Raw genomic sequence first — 17,715 nt, 5'->3', positions numbered from 1 at the left:
GAGCACGCCATCACTCCATCACTCCCGGCCATGGTACGAGCTGGGCTCGAACTCACGACGAAGCGAACACTCTACGAACGAGTTACCACGACCGTTCTCTTCTTTTAGGTAAAAATGAACAATAAAGAGTATTCTCCGGTAAAACCTAAACCCTTAGCTATATAGATATCTACCCTGACTCCCTGGGAGGGTGTGTGTGTGACATAGCTTGGATACTGGTAAACTTCACTTTACGCTACCCGAGAACACTCGCATACTGTTTTCAGAATTATAGTAACCTTCTAGTTTTTTGGGGGAAATTATAAACTGTACACTCTTTCATGCATTGTACCAACTGAATTCTTTGTTTAACATTTTTGTATATCTATATCTTCTCTATGTTGTTTTGTGCAATATGAGAATAAATTGAATTGAATTGAATTGGAAAATATCTTTTTCAATCCAAGAGATACAATACTAAAATTGAACTATAATATCAATGCTATCACGTTTACTCTATATCCAAAATATTAAAATGTTGCTAACTGGGTTTTTTTTTCTAAATATGGTTTAATGGAGGGAAATTAAATTAACCCCATTGTATCAAATTGTATTTGAAATTGTATTTGAGTAATGACTCTTATCATATACGGCAAAGTATTTCCTTATCAGGCGCGTAGCTGCGTACACATCATTTGTTAGAGAGATCGGGATCTGTCATAAAATATCTGTACCTCAAAAATAACTTTGTGTTATATAGTTTCGATTTATGATTTAATCAACATCATTAAATTAAATTCAAAATCTTTTATTAATTTCAAATCATCAACATCATGTCGAACACGATGCCCCTTTAATTATAAATTTAAGGAGAAGGCTGATCTATAGGCTCTGCCGGTTGCCTAACCTATTATGTTAATACGTGATAAAATACTGTTTAACTAATGTCGAATATCACTTTAATGTACATCATATATGTACATATAGTAGACACATTTAAAATATTCTTTGTTATCAATAACATTTACCATACATACATGCACCAGTCAAAATCAGCGACAATAAGTGGACAACACAATTCGTAAAGTCATTCCCAGTACGTACGGTGCGTTGGCATTATAAAACACTTTAGAATATAAATTTTGTGCGTTCTATTTGCTTTGAAAATTGACAAGAACTCTGTTTCTAAACACAGAATATAGGTGATTTCACTGGTAAAACCCAAGAGCGTCCGGTACCAGGGCTTTGTCACAAGCCCCTCCCCCGATCCCTCTCCGTACATTGCGTACACTTCATATTCTTTCTGCTTATGCAAAACATAGAACGATGACGGAGTAGTGAGTACAGACCAGCCAGCCTGTCTTATGAGAGGTCGCATTTACGCAATATATATAGTTTTCTGGCATCAAGACTCCTTTTCCATAGCAACAAATGAATATTAATGATTATTATACAAAATATTGAAATACAAATGACATGTTTATGAACTGGAGGTAGTGCAGCTCGTGTAAGTATGTGTAAATGAGTGGAATAAATCGCCTCCATAGAATAATTATCAGAACTCGGACGTCTTTGGAAAATAAGAAGCGCTAGAATGATGTGTTGAAACAAACACGTTACCAAGGACAGAGCACGTGTGGTTTTCACATTACCAAGGACAGAGCACGTGTGGTTTTCACGTTACCAAGGACAGAGTCCGTGTGGATTTCAGATGATCTGGACTAACGCAAATAACCCATTAAAATTTTTAGTTGGTCGTGTCACAAAGTGCACTTAAAGATATTCCGTAATTTTCCCATTAATAATGGCTCAATTCCTTTTTATAAAAGACTGTCCATTGAAACAACCATTGGTATCTACAAAAATGATTATGTCTCATTTCGCTTGATAAAAACCATTAGCAAAGTTTATATTCGATTTATTTCAGAGCATCATACTATGACAATTTAGAGAAACTTAATTACCTTTCCACGAATTCAGGGATATGACAAATTGAGATAAGTAGAAAGTTCTCTGATACAGGATTACAGGGCATTCCGGTGCGTGTTTCTCTGTCGGTTCCTTTGTACTGGAAGTTTGTAAGACTCCGTCTTAGGGGGATAATTTCCTGCCCGAATGCTGGCCAGGCTCTGTTTGTGACAAACGTAATGCTTAAAATATCCGTATATCAGTAAATTCCAGATCCCGCGAGTGAAAAATAGACTCGTTAGAAGATTGGAGAGGAAGAAGATATCCGAGGATTGGTACCCTGGTGTGTTTTCAATGAACGTAATCACCTGGTAAGGGGTGTGTGTAACGAGAACATTGAAACTCAGCACCATCAGAAGTTTAACAACGAAAAAATAAGTCTGAATCCTCTCTCGTAAAATCGTGAAATACTTAAATAGTAGAACTAAGAAAAGTGACAACACAACTGTTAATGGTATCAGGAATAGTGTAAACAAGTCCATTAGCAGAAAAAATTTGTGAAGGAAGGCAAACCGCTGATTAAGAGTACATCGTTTATAAGTTCTTTCCAAAACGAGGTCATTGTTCCTGGGGATCCGAGGAACTGAGGTAAAGAGGACGACGCTCCATATGTTAAAGGAGGAGGAAAAGAACCAGAGGAGACTGGTGCAGAACATGCAGCGGGCCACGGTCACGATCTCACGGGTGGGGCAGAGAATCCTCATGGTCTTCTCCGCTGTCATGAACACGATAGAGTAGGGCACCACTGTCTTAGAAATAAAACTCACAAACCGGAAACATTTACACAAATAGATTGTCTCTTTTTGGTACAGAAATAAGATGTGCGTTGGGATGGCTACTGAACCGTTGAGGAAGTCCGCCACCGCAATAGAAAAAATGAACACGTTAGTAGACCTGCCTAAAAGGCGCTTCTTCCGAATAAGAGCTAGGATGAAGAAATTTCCAATCACGAGAAAAACGCATGATATAGCATCTATCAACACAATAACACTGAAGAGGCTGTTTTCTGGAACCGTAACACTTCCGTTTGCCGTGATAGACCAATTCAAAGAGGAATTCATTGTGGCCAAACTTTGTCTCCACGTCGTCTTCTCCCGAGGATTTTGCTGTTTTAAAGAGAAGACAATGTAACTAAACTCATTGTTCGTGTTAGGGTGAAATACATTTCATGGCATCTCTAGATGTGCTACTCATTATAATATCCTTTTATTGACAATTCTTCACGCACTACAATTACTTCAAATACTGTATCAAAAAAATCCACCGTGATGATTTCATGGGGAGGGGGGGGGAGCGCCAAACCAATTTAGTTTAGTTCTGGGGGCACAAAGTCTACATATTAAAAATGAATGCCAACATTTGCATAGATGTAAGCTGTAGTAGTATATCACATATTTAATGATAAAGACAGATTTCTGCCGACGTAAGACGTCCTGATCACCTACCACCACGTTAGGGCACACCTTTAACTGTAATATCCTAACGACAATCAATATTGCACTAATATTTTGAGGGATTGTTTTCTATAATTCACACTTTAATCTAGCGTTTTACTTAAGGGTCCTTTCTGCTCGGAACGGCTCATATATCTAGTCTGGTATTAAGATCTAGAAGTAGACTTACTACGGTCCACGTACCTTGTTCCGCAGAGACCGCGTAGAGTTGTGTGATAAATCATGTATACTTTACCTTCAAATTGGAAGTTGTTTTTCATTGAAAAACAAAGATATATACAGATAATTTCCTGGCCATGCTGCAAAATGTTAATTTCTTAAAAATAAATGTTCAAGAAAACTTTCTTTGTTTTGATATTGGTATAACATGGTCCAGCTGCTGCGCTGAAACACTACATAGGTGGATCAAGATATTGCAAACATCTAAACATCTTGAGGAAGTTTCCGTGATGAACATAAAAAAAATCACAATGATAGGTTACAATATAAATAACAAACTTTTCAAATGATCGGTAAAGGTATAGGTAGAAATATAGATAAGAAACACGGAGAGTCTAGTAAAGCTTCAGAAGATTGAATATAAAAGCACTAAAGCTTTACTAAACGTCTTCAGTAAATATATCCAATAATAAAAGAGACAGTGAAATTGTTTTATATATATATATATATATATATATATATATATATATATATTAATTATATATATATATATATATATATATATATATAATAGTAATGAAACAAATTTAATTTGAAATATATTTTAATACATACCCTAAAAGTTAAAACCCAATGCCATTCCTGTCTTGGCACGCCGTTCTCACGGAAGTGCCGGCTGCTCCGTGACTGAATCTGTACGCACAATGTCGCAGGATCTACAATAGAGCGACCAGCAGGTCACATGGTCTGAACACCTTGTCTCATGTGGAGGCTGAACAAAATCCAAGTCTGTCAATGTCAACTGAAACGTAAGTATATTCTGATGAAAATGATATAGCTTTTATGGAATAAATTGGTTCTCATAAATCAACTACATTATAATATTTAGAGCGTTAGAAATTGATCACGATGGATAATCTATACCGGGACATCGTTATGTTTGCTACATCCTTTTTCATCTGTAAATGATGATTACAAAGATGCTGTATAAAGACAATCATAGGGCACTAATCCTCAAAGACCCGTCATTTAAAAACAATTTAGAGCGCTTTGTTCGGATTCATGGGAGGGTTTTAGATGACTTGCCATACTGAATTCTGTGTTTAGAGATTAAAGATTAATTTGTCGTGGCTTTTCCTGGACAGGGCATTCCCTCCATGTTATTGTTTAGAGATATCCTCCAAGGTCATGAAATCAATACGAGAGAAGCATTTAGACGTTACAAGGTCATGGGCAAGTAAAAGCATCGGTTCAACGGGTATAGCGTCAGCTTTCTTTGACTCGGTATTTCTCTTTGTTACTCTACCCAGTTTTACTTCTTGTTACACTACTACGGCATGTTGTCTTTGTTGCCGGTACCACTCCAATTCTCTTTGTTACACGGACCACAATATTAGTCTTTATTATACGGACCACAATATTAGTCTTTATTATACGGACCACAATATTAGTCTTTGTTACACGGGCCACAATATTAGTCTTTGTTACACGGACCACAATATTAGTCTTTGTTACACGGACCACAATATTAGTCTTTATTATACGGACCACAATATTAGTCTTTGTTACACGGGCCACAATATTAGTCTTTGTTACACGGACCACAATATTAGTCTTTGTTACACGGACCACAATATTAGTCTTTGTTACACGGACCACAATATTAGTCTTTATTATACGGACCGCAATATTAGTCTTTGTTACACGGGCCACATTATTAGTCTTTGTTACACGGACCACAATATTAGTCTTTATTACACGGACCACAATATTAGTCTTTATTATACGGACCACAATATTAGTCTTTATTATACGGACCACAATATTAGTCTTTGTTACACGGGCCACAATATTAGTCTTTGTTACACGGACCACAATATTAGTCTTTGTTACACGGACCACAATATTAGTCTTTGTTACACGGGCCACAATATTAGTCTTTGTTACACGGACCACAATATTAATCTTTATTATACGGACCACAATATTAGTCTTTATTATACGGACCACAATATTAGTCTTTGTTACACGGGCCACAATATTAGTCTTTGTTACACGGACCACAATATTAGTCTTTGTTACACGGACCACAATATTAGTCTTTATTATACGGACCACAATATTAGTCTTTGTTACACGGGCCACAATATTAGTCTTTGTTACACGGGCCACAATATTAGTCTTTGTTACACGGACCACAATATTAGTCTTTGTTACACGGACCACAATATTAGTCTTTATTATACGGACCACAATATTAGTCTTTGTTACACGGGCCACAATATTAGTCTTTGTTACACGGACCACAATATTAGTCTTTGTTACACGGACCACAATATTAGTCTTTGTTACACGGACCACAATATTAGTCTTTATTATACGGACCGCAATATTAGTCTTTGTTACACGGGCCACATTATTAGTCTTTGTTACACGGACCACAATATTAGTCTTTATTACACGGACCACAATATTAGTCTTTATTATACGGACCACAATATTAGTCTTTATTATACGGACCACAATATTAGTCTTTGTTACACGGGCCACAATATTAGTCTTTGTTACACGGACCACAATATTAGTCTTTGTTACACGGACCACAATATTAGTCTTTGTTACACGGGCCACAATATTAGTCTTTGTTACACGGACCACAATATTAATCTTTATTATACGGACCACAATATTAGTCTTTATTATACGGACCACAATATTAGTCTTTGTTACACGGGCCACAATATTAGTCTTTGTTACACGGACCACAATATTAGTCTTTGTTACACGGACCACAATATTAGTCTTTATTATACGGACCACAATATTAGTCTTTGTTACACGGGCCACAATATTAGTCTTTGTTACACGGGCCACAATATTAGTCTTTGTTACACGGACCACAATATTAGTCTTTGTTACACGGACCACAATATTAGTCTTTGTTACACGGGCCACAATATTAGTCTTTGTTACACGGACCACAATATTAATCTTTGTTACACGGACCACAATATTAGTCTTTGTTACACGGACCACAATATTAGTCTTTGTTACACGGACCACAATATTAGTCTTTGTTACACGGGCCACAATATTAATCTTTGTTACACGGACCACAATATTAATCTTTGTTACACGGACCACAATATTAGTCTTTGTTACACGGGCCACAATATTAGTCTTTGTTACACGGGCCACAATATTAGTCTTTGTTACACGGACCACAATATTAATCTTTGTTACACGGACCACAATATTAGTCTTTGTTACACGGACACCAATATTAGTCTTTGTTACACGGACCACAATATTAGTCTTTGTTACACGGACCACAATATTAGTCTTTGTTGCACGGACCACAATATTAGTCTTTGTTGCACGGACCACAATATTAGTCTTTGTTACACGGACCACAATATTAGTATTTGTTACAAGGACCACGGATCGATAGCGCAGTTGTTAGGCCGTTCACTTCGCAACAGGTATTTCGAAATGTCTGACGTTTTCCTGGCTTTTTTATGATTTTGATATTTACCGTGCCGGGAAAAAAAAATAACCAAACAACCAAAGAAAACCCCAATAAACCAAAACAAAAAACCAACCAACAACAAAAAAATACCCCCCCCCCCAAAAAAAAACCCAGCAAACAAAAAACCAACAGGCAAATAAAACAAATGCAACAAACAAGCGGCCCCTAAATGTTACAAGGTGATCGTCCTCAGTCTTTTTTATTTCCCTGCGTGTTGGACAGAAAGATATGTGCGCAACTTTGGCAATGAAATTGCACGTTTGCGAATGTTTTTACAGGTAAGTACGAATGCGCATATTCAAGATCGTGTAAATAACGTTCACAGAAGACCTGATAGAATTTTAACTGAAACGAAGCTGCATCGCTGTCATTTTAGATTATTTTTAAACAATTTGACTGCTGTCATCTGACGATAAAAATATGTACGCTTTTAACCGAAGTTTCAGAAAACATATAAGCATTTCTTCATCTCGAATTCTTGAGTTAAAATACTGTTTTTTAGAAAACACCTTTAACGATCATGAATGTTTGGTATCAATTAATATAATGCCATAAATTAGAATGCGAGTGGAAAGATAATTGAGATGACCATATCAACAAGTTTGAGGAGATTTTGGGTGACATTTACGAGGGCTGTTCGATATGTAATGTGTATTGTACCACAGCGCGATAACGCTTTGCACGATTTCGTGGATGACGATACTCTTGAATAGCTCTATTTGATACCTTTCCAACAGTATAAACACAAGCCTTCAGCTCCACATAGCTTTAAACTTATAGTAATTTCTTGTAAAAATGGTTGGGAAACGAGTTGATGGTATTGACGAAATTAGAGCTTATATAAAAATTCGCACAAAATTCGGTCATTCGGTAATGCAGATTTTTACTTAATTAATTGGGGGAAGTTTATGGGTCTGATAAGATATCTTATGAGACAGTTCGTAGGTGGATAAAAAAAATTCTGACTGCCACAGAGTCCGTCAAAGATGTAGTAAAATCTGGCCGACCTGTGAATGCAACAGGCAAGGCAAATGTCTTAAAAGTCAGGGAAATAATTGAAAGTGATGGCAGACACACGATTCGTGATATTTGCCAAAGCTATTAGCATATCGCTATCGCGGGTGCATTTCATTTTGAAGCGTAGTTTGAAAGTACGAAATATCTCTGCCAGATGTATACCACATATATTGACAGATGACCAAAAACGAGTACGAGTACAAACCGCTAAGCAATTCAAATGTTTCCCAAATTCAATCAAAGACAATTTGCGAATATTGTTACTGGTGACGAAACATGGGTTCACTATTTTGAATCAGTAAGAAAAATTGGAAATAAAATATGGCTAACTAAACACGGTAGAAGGCCTGTAGTTGCCAAAAGAACCATAAGCACAAAGAAGGTTTTTTTCATTGCATATTCTTCTCATGTATAGCCGTACAAATTCCGGTGCCGAATGGTAAAAGTGTTACAGGTCGGTATTACCGAGATGTTATACTAGCAAATCTCAAGAAATATTATCATAAATAACGCCCTGTGTCAGGATTTAGGCATGTTCGTCTACTTCATGATAATGCTCCATCACATACATCTGTGTTTGTGAAGCAATTTTTTAAGTCGGAGGTTACCGTCTTGCCCCACACACCATACTCTCCAGATCTAGCCCCATGCGACTTTTTCCTTTTTCAAAACTTCAAAAGTTCTTATCTGGTCGTCGTTACAAGTCCCGACAAGTCCTTGTCTCAGCCATCAGTCAGTGCCTCAGAGGTCTACCTAAATCAGCGTACCGTGACGCATTTCAGAAATGATTCAGCGATTGAAATTATGTATTTCAAACCGCGAAGAATACTTTGAAGGCATGTAATGTTCATTTCACTATTTGAGTTGAATGCTTTTGAGATATCGTACAATACACATTACATATCGAACAGCTCGCATAGTGAATCAGCAAGCTGAATTGTACTTGGAAATCATGTGTTACAGGAAAGGACTTCCAGCGGGAACGAAATATGAATTTGTTTGAGACTGTATAAAAACATTCAAGGAATAATTGTCTAGGTTGTATCATTATATGGTTAGATAAACTATGTACATATGTTTGTATAATTTGCAGAGCCTGTAACAGGTACACTGGGATCCAATCCTCCAATATTTTGTATCCTTCATAATGTATATAACCTTGACATCTATTCCCTATATCTTTTTAACTTTGGAGAGATATAATTGGTAATATCAAGTTGAAAGGTCGTTACATAGATAATGAATAAGGTAAATACATGTATAACTAAAATTATGAATGAGAAGCCATTTTCCATTTAGACAGTTGACGTGAAATAGAAAAGTTTTCGCGACACTTGCATGAAGCTTGACCTTGAACTGAGGTAGCAGTGGACAGTTTCGCAATTGTCTTAAAAATGGATATACTCCATATTTGAAGTTATATTGTATGTATGAAAATGCACAAAATATACTTTTATAATACATTTCAAGTGTAGCTGAGTGATTAATAAAAAATATTGATATGCAACATGTACAGGTGTCACCATGATTCCTAGCATATATATATATATATATATATATATATATATATATATATATATACATGTAGGTGCAAATACGAAACTAAGACATGTGTCGGTTGCTAAGGTAATTCAGGTGAAACCCTACATGGTCTATCAAAGGTTATGTAACTGAGAGAGAATTAAGGTGGATGGACCCAGATGAAAGGTAAGTTTTTTTTAAGGGCAGACAGCGTTCTTGATTTCAAGTGCACAGTGTCTAAATTCCCTTACACGGTACCCTGATGGGGTTTGGGTTGTGTGGATTTGGGTCAAATGAGAGAAAACCAAAGCGAGAAAGGGGCACCTGCTCAGAGCATGTTTTATCACCAGCGTGTATGGATTACATGTAATTCAAGGTCATTAACTACACCTCTATGAAATACAAATATTGACATAAAAGGGAAATGTGATTTTTCATTAGTCTGTCATAATCTGACTTTGGTGTTTACCCCTTACCCACACGTTTCAGAACAAAAACAAAATAACTGTCCTCTGCTACCTGACCAGATGACCACACAGAAGTGAATTCAGCACACTCTGTGGAACTGTAACGTCTGTTTTAAAGTGTCAATGTTTGCTAGCAACTTATGGTTTACCAAAATTTATCTTTAAGTCAACATTGACATCACTCAATGCGCGTCACACTCATTTTTTTTAAAAATAGTTGAGATGCTATATTAAGAGTTGGTCGTATCATAGTGTTCTGTCAAGAATCACAGCCGTTATTGTTAAACACCGAACATCTGACAAATGCGTTCGTCTTGTACATGTATGAGTATCTTGCCACGAGCATACATCCATCAATTCATGGCCTTGACAACGAGAAATTTCAGATTTATTTCAGATATTGGAATCGTGACGGGTAATTTTCTTTTGAATCAATACAATGCTTATTGTATAGCAAACCAAAAAAATTAAACATCACATTTGATTAAGAAAAAAACCACACTTGCTCCTACTTACTGCGTTCAAGAAATCTTCCTTAATTTCACAATTTCACATCCTCCTTTTCCTCTTTATTTAATTTGACACATGACTGTATATAACTGCTCCCCAATATTCCACACTAATTACAAAGATTTCTCACCAGTGATAAGCCACGCTGTGTAACTTTGTTCCGCACAATATCAGATTTTTGAGATTTGTTAAATCTATATTATCACTAGATCGCTGTCAGCAGGACATCTCTCGTTAAATTACTAAGATAGGCAAAGGCAGAAAATGACATCTAATTTATAGAATCCTATTTAATATTTTCCATTACGTTTCCATTTCCCCAGGATTGATACACAGGAGTATGGAGGCCGTGGATCCAAACTAAGATTGCCTCGGGTCTTTTAGTATTAATTTTTGGACTGGGGGAGGGGCTATGTTAAATATGTCTTTATGATACATATCACCATTTTAGAAATAACATCACTTATTAAATGAGTGAAATCAATTTAGACATTTAACTGATATCAATTAAACGTTTGAATATCAGTTGAACATTTAAAATTATTCAGACTTAACTGGATTGAATAAATAATATATGGTTTGTTCACGTGATATTATTCAATACCTTAAACAATAAGAACAAGAGACCTTATTGACGCAAGCGTCAAATTCGGCCGCAACTACTTGTTAAATGGAAAGGCAATCCTAGCGACATTTTTGCTTTTATGAATAAAGTATTACTTACTAATATCGTAAATGACAGTCTTGAACAACAAAAATTCTTGCTTGACAATTAAATCAATATTAATCTATCATATATTTTAAATTACCCGCCGCTAAGAGAGTTTAATTTATGACGTCACACCGTCATGAACAGTTAAGTTTGGAGCCGTATAGATTTGAGCCTGTTCTTTCACAAGAAGTTAAGAAAAGAAGACGTTCAGTCGAGTCGCAGACCAGGCAGACGGTACACATTTCTTCATACAAATGTATCGAAACTCATCTTGTCATTACACAAATGATGGATCTACAGTTTACATAGTATTTTCTTTTCAAATGACTTGGTTGGGGCAGGAATTCGCATTACTGTAATTAACTGTTTGACAGGAAGGCATCAACCTATTTACAATGTATTTGTAAAATCTACCACAGGCATATCTTTCATGATCTTAGAATCTCATCAAAACCGGAATAGACGGTGTGACGTCAAAATTATTGATTTTTGTGGTCTTGAATATAAAAGAATTTCACATCATGGTAGCCACTATAGATAGCGGGAAGTTAAATGTTTAACGTTTTCAAATTAGTACTGAAGCTTATCTAGGCCGTATATCAACAGAATAATATGACACATCTTCATCATATAATTAATCCTATCATTTATCATGTAGACATTTTATGGGTTGCCTTTCCCTTTAACAATCAAAACTATGTCAAGTGAAACTTAAAATAACGAACATGATCAATTTCAAAAATACCATAAGGTATACGAAATTAAGAGTAGGGCAAGCACGAACTCCTGGAAATATAAGAGGTGGGATCAGGTTCCTGGGAGTAAGCATACCCTGTTAAATACCAAAACTATGTAAAGCAAAACATTTAGAAACCATCATGTTTTATATTGAAGCTTATTTTCCCATTGTTTTTAAATTAAAAAAAAAGTAAGTATGAATATGGGGGGGAATGAATAGAATATAACACACAGCAAATTAAAGAGAAACTAAATACTACAAACTCTGATTACTTAATATAAAACCAAAAAGCTGAGTTCTCTTGCAGTGCGAAAATAAATAGAACGAGTTATTGTTGTTGTTATTAATCAAAATCGTGATTAAATATATGTTGCTACTATAATATGATTTAAAATAACAAAGAGGGCTTTGTATATATATATATATATATATATATATATATATATATATATATATATATATATATATACATATATATATACTGTATATATATATATATATATATATATATATATATATAATAATTTTATATTGTAGGCCCGCAGTAAATCACTGACATCTTTCTAAAACCATAACATACAATCGCCCGCCTCCTGGTGGCCGATGATAAGTTATATACCGGTAGCCGAAAGGATTTAAGTTTTATTACGTAACCCTTTCACGCCCAGTGACACCAAAGGGATTAAAGTGGTGGTGTTTTGTCAATAATTACATGGGATATAATGAAACAAATGCTTTAATTTCAATTGTAATTTTTTTCATCACTTTTGAAAACTCGAAAATTCCCAGTAGTTAAGCATCCTCTTACGATACCGACAAACGATAAAACCGCGCGCTATTCACTAATTATGTATAGTATGTGACTAAGCATACTGTTGATGACAGAGTAGGAATTGTAGCTTTCAACACGTATATACCAGTTACGTTATTTGTGTAGGAGGTCGTACGTACCAGGTACATTATTATGTAGGAGGTCGTACGTACCAGGTACATTATTATGTAGGAGGTCGTACGTACCGGGTACATTATTATGTAGGAGATCGTACGTACCAGGTACATTATTATGTAGGAGGTCGTACGTACCGGGTACATTATTGTGTAAGAGATCGTACGTACCAGGTACATTATTATGTAGGAGATCGTACGTACCAGGTACATTATTATGTAGGAGGTCGTACGTACCAGGTACATTATTATGTAGGAGGTCGTACGTACCGGGTACATTATTATGTAGGAGGTCGTACGTACCAGGTACATTATTATGTAGGAGGTCGTACGTACCAGGTACATTATTATGTAGGAGATCGTACGTACCAGGTACATTATTATGTAGGAGGTCGTACGTACCAGGTACATTATTATGTAGGAGGTCGTACGTACCAGGTACATTATTATGTAGGAGGTCGTACGTACCAGGTACATTATTATGTAGGAGGTCGTACGTACCGGGTACATTATTATGTAGGAGATCGTACGTACCAGGTACATTATTATGTAGGAGGTCGTACGTACCGGGTACATTATTGTGTAAGAGATCGTACGTACCAGGTACATTATTATGTAGGAGATCGTACGTACCAGGTACATTATTATGTAGGAGGTCGTACGTACCAGGTACATTATTATGTAGGAGGTCGTACGTACCGGGTACATTATTATGTAGGAGGTCGTACGTACCAGGTACATTATTATGTAGGAGGTCGTACGTACCAGGTACATTATTATGTAGGAGATCGTACGTACCAGGTACATTATTATGTAGGAGGTCGTACGTACCAGGTACATTATTATGTAGGAGGTCGTACGTACCAGGTACATTATTATGTAGGAGGTCGTACGTACCAGGTACATTATTATGTAGGAGGTCGTACGTACGAAATAAAAAGTCGTAAGTTTGAGATACTTTTATAAAGCCTTACGTTGTATCTCGTACGTATTAGATAATTAAATATTAAATTGTTATTAATATTATTATCATCATTTTGATATTATTACTATTTTATTATAATTTGGTTTCAATTTAAAGTGTATTTCCGTATGTTGTATAACGAATCAGGGTCACGAAATGTATAAGAATCTTAATACCTATCACATACAAACTAAAATGTATGATCTACATCAGAATCAACTATTTCGCATTTAGTGCATTTCTTCCATATTTCAAACCTCAAATCATTGTTCCGGTTGTCAAATTTCAAATCAAAGTTACAGAATGGTCACGCATTTTATCTTTTAAAACCAAATGTATTTATTCAGTCCAAAATCATAGTAATTTTCCCCCTTTCTTCAGAACCAAACGCATTGTATATACTGACATGAAATCGCAAAGAATGGCAATTTTGCAGGAAGAGAGCATTTATGATAAAATTTCCATCAGCATTAACGAGGTTTTCAACTCCTAAAGAAGTGAAAATGTTCCTGAAGCACTAAATCAATGTAGCAAAAAACACTCTTCATGGTTTCCCTACAAGCAATTAAAGCGTCTTATCGACCCAGCGTCCCTGTCCTTAAAAGCAATGCAAGACTTTCTTCTTTATTAAGAATACTTAGTTAATGTACGGATTTTTCTCTCAGTGATTATGAAATAAATTATTTAAAGTTCTCGCCGCAAACTATTTTCGGGAAGCTTAGAAACGCTATGAAAGAAGAAGGATGCTTTTAAGGGTTGAAGGTATTTTAATGAACCAGTGCGAGAGATATATGGAATGAGAGAACTATTAATCAGATGAGGATTAACATCCGTACGTTCTTAATCTTATTTGTATATCGACCTCAAGAGAAATATGTAAAGGTGAGGTTTACAAAATGTATATCAAAAATGGCAGGGGGTTTTTTCCGCTGACTTTGTTAGAAATGAATATTTTTTCTTAATCATTAATTAGAATTATATCTATTCTTATTCAGTGTGTTTTTGTCTGGGTTAGAATCAAACTTCATAATAAGAGAAGACAATTGTATTAAAGATGAGCATTCTTACAACTCCGTGGGGATCCGGGTTAAAATAGGTACTTGCGGTAGGAGGCGACTAAATGGGGCGGTCCTTCAGATGAGACCGCAAAAACCGAGGTCCCTGTCACAGCAGGAGTACACGATAAAGACCCCTCCCTGCTCAAAGGACGTAAGTGTAGAGCACAGGCCTAAATTTTGCAGCCCTTCACCGGCAATGGTGACGTCTCCATATGAGTGAAATATTCTCGAGAGGGACATTAAACAATATTTAATCAATCAATCAATCAACAATATGATATCATTTTAATTTGCTCGATGAAAAATACATGAGGATCATACCATGTTAAAAAATCTTCTCAAGTTGAAATTTATATAACAATTTCCTGACATAGTGTAAATTCAAGTTTGTCCAAAACCTTAGCCTTCGGGGAGGGGGGGGGGGGGTAGGGGGCCACAATAGGGAATCAAAGTTTACATGGGAATATATATCAATAGAAATGAATCTTATAATTCTTTTTGATGGCGGTATCATAGGGAAAATTGGACGTATGCAAGCATCCTCGGGCAATGTAGATTTGGGGGGGGGGGGGGGGGTAGCGTGGGGCCACAATAAGGGGATCGAAGTCTTATATGGGACTTTATGGCGAAACATCTTAAAAAATCGTCCCAACAACAGCAGGACCACGATTAGACATATCTATATGCAAGCATCTTCAGGTAGTGCAAATTCAAATTTGTTCAATTCAATGGCCAGGGGGTAGAGTGGGGCCAAAATAGATCAAAATTTTATATGGGAATTACAGGAAATTATTTAAAACAAATTCTTTTCAAGAGCAGGGCCACTTTAAATCTTATCAATATGCGAGCATTCCTTAAAAACATTATAACACCCCCCCCCCCCTTGTTTTATGTCCAGTCTGTCTGTCCGAAACTATAACCTTGCTTATAACTTTTGAATGGTGCGTGATAGAGCTGTCATATTTCATGTGTGCATTTCTTGTGACAACACCATTCATTTGGTACCAAATTCTTTAACCTTGTGACCTTGGCGTTGGAGTTTGACCTACTTAAGAAAACCTTACCTAGGTAATATCTTTAAAACTATTCAAGATATAGCTTTCATATTTGTATATCATGGATTCCTTATAGCAAGAAATTTCATTTCATGTCGTGATGTTTGACATTGTGATCTTGAAGTTTGACCCAAATTTAAAAAAACCCGAAAACCTTAACCCTGATCATGATTTTTGAATGGCAAGTGATAATATTTTCATATTTCATGTATGCATTCCTTGTGATAAGACCTTTCTTTTGATACAAAGACGTCTCCATATGAGTGAAAAATTCTCGAGTGGGACGTTAAACAAGATAAAATCAATCAATATTCATGATACCAAAGTTTTTGACTTTTAAGAAAACCTAGCATAGGCAATATCTCCTGAACTGTTTAAGATAGGGCTTTAACATTTTGTACATAGATACCTTACATTTCATACCATGATGTTTTACATTGTGACCTAGTATCATAGTTATGCCGTGACTCTTTGGGACTAGGTTGAGGCCACAATATTGGGGTTAAAATATTTATGGGAATAAAACCAGGTATTTGATAGTTCTTGTTTCATTTCATTCATAGAATATATACCGTATTATTGATATCTTTAATATCAAAATCTAACATAAAGAGTTGACCATATGTACATTTAAAAGAACTACGTTAAAAATATTGGACATCACTCAAACATGGATTCATATTTTTGCTGACACATGAATTAAAAAATCCCAAGTTTGATTTTCTTACAAGCCATATTTTGTAGTGAATGGATTCATCAAAGATAAAGCTAAGTCTCTCAGATGTCTTGATTATCAAATTCTTCGAATAGAGAGTTATTTTTTTCAGCTACAAGAAACATAAAGCAGTAATTTTTTGATCTTGTTTAAATAAGATATTGTTTGAATAATGTTTAACTGCACTTCATGACAGTTGTGGAGAATGCATCCTTGAATAATATGTAATGAAGATATTTTTGTCTGTCGTGCAGAGAGAACTGTAATAGACTGTCAAGAAATCAGTAGTAAGAAGGTCATTATTTTCTTCCTCTTGTGCCATTCCATTGGCTTCAATGATTCTCTTTTTACAGATACGTTTACCAATGTCTTCAGTACACGGGCACTGTACCGCACACGTGACCTTTCAACAGAACATCAAAGCCAGTACTAATGAAAATGCAAATTGATCACAAAACATGAATATAAAGTAAATATTCATTTCTCCATACCACTGTAAGCCATATGTACTACCTCTATAATAGGCTTTCCCGATTATGCACATTACATCATGCTTCCATTATTCCTTCAACCAGTTTATTCGGTTAATGTGTGTGTCAGTAAAAACAAACACCAATGCATTGAAAATCTAAAATGTTTGAATGTATTAAGCGCAAAAAGTTCATTTCGATAGATTCACAAACTCCTCTGTAAAATCAAAATCAAACAATTCGAGGTGGCTTTTTCCACTGCAAGAGTCTGTAGATCACACAAAGAATTTCCATCCGAATGAGAGTGAATGAAATTCGTTGTAGACCATTGTGACATTGCAATCAGGGTAAAAAAAAAAAGCGTCGAGGACTGATGGAGAACTCCTGGCTATGAAACATGGGAGATGGGATCCAGCTGACAAAGCTAGTAACATCATTGTCTTTGTAAGGCTC

General features: G+C 35.8%; 1 protein-coding gene across 1 annotated transcript; it reads right to left on the bottom strand.

Moving 5' to 3' along the window:
• Nucleotides 1-1,883: 1,883 nt before the first annotated feature.
• LOC125681638 (neuropeptide SIFamide receptor-like) lies at nt 1,884-4,404 on the bottom strand. The gene is made up of 2 exons (XM_048921799.2): nt 4,176-4,404; nt 1,884-3,053 (listed from the first exon to the last, which is right to left on the bottom strand). The coding sequence occupies exon 2, from the start codon at nt 3,006-3,008 to the stop codon at nt 2,004-2,006; it is 1,005 nt and encodes a 334-aa protein (XP_048777756.2). The 5' UTR covers nt 3,009-3,053; nt 4,176-4,404; the 3' UTR covers nt 1,884-2,003.
• Nucleotides 4,405-17,715: the final 13,311 nt, after the last annotated feature.

Source organism: Ostrea edulis, chromosome 2 (genome assembly GCF_947568905.1).
Source record: "Ostrea edulis chromosome 2, xbOstEdul1.1, whole genome shotgun sequence".
NCBI classification, from domain to species: domain Eukaryota; kingdom Metazoa; phylum Mollusca; class Bivalvia; order Ostreida; family Ostreidae; genus Ostrea; species Ostrea edulis.
This window is presented reverse-complemented; position numbering and strand designations above follow the sequence as displayed.

What these genes read in the sequence shown, in the direction of transcription:
- LOC125681638 (XM_048921799.2), bottom strand. Translation starts at nt 3,008, where the DNA reads ATGAATTCCTCTTTGAATTGGTCTATCACGGCAAACGGAAGTGTTACG.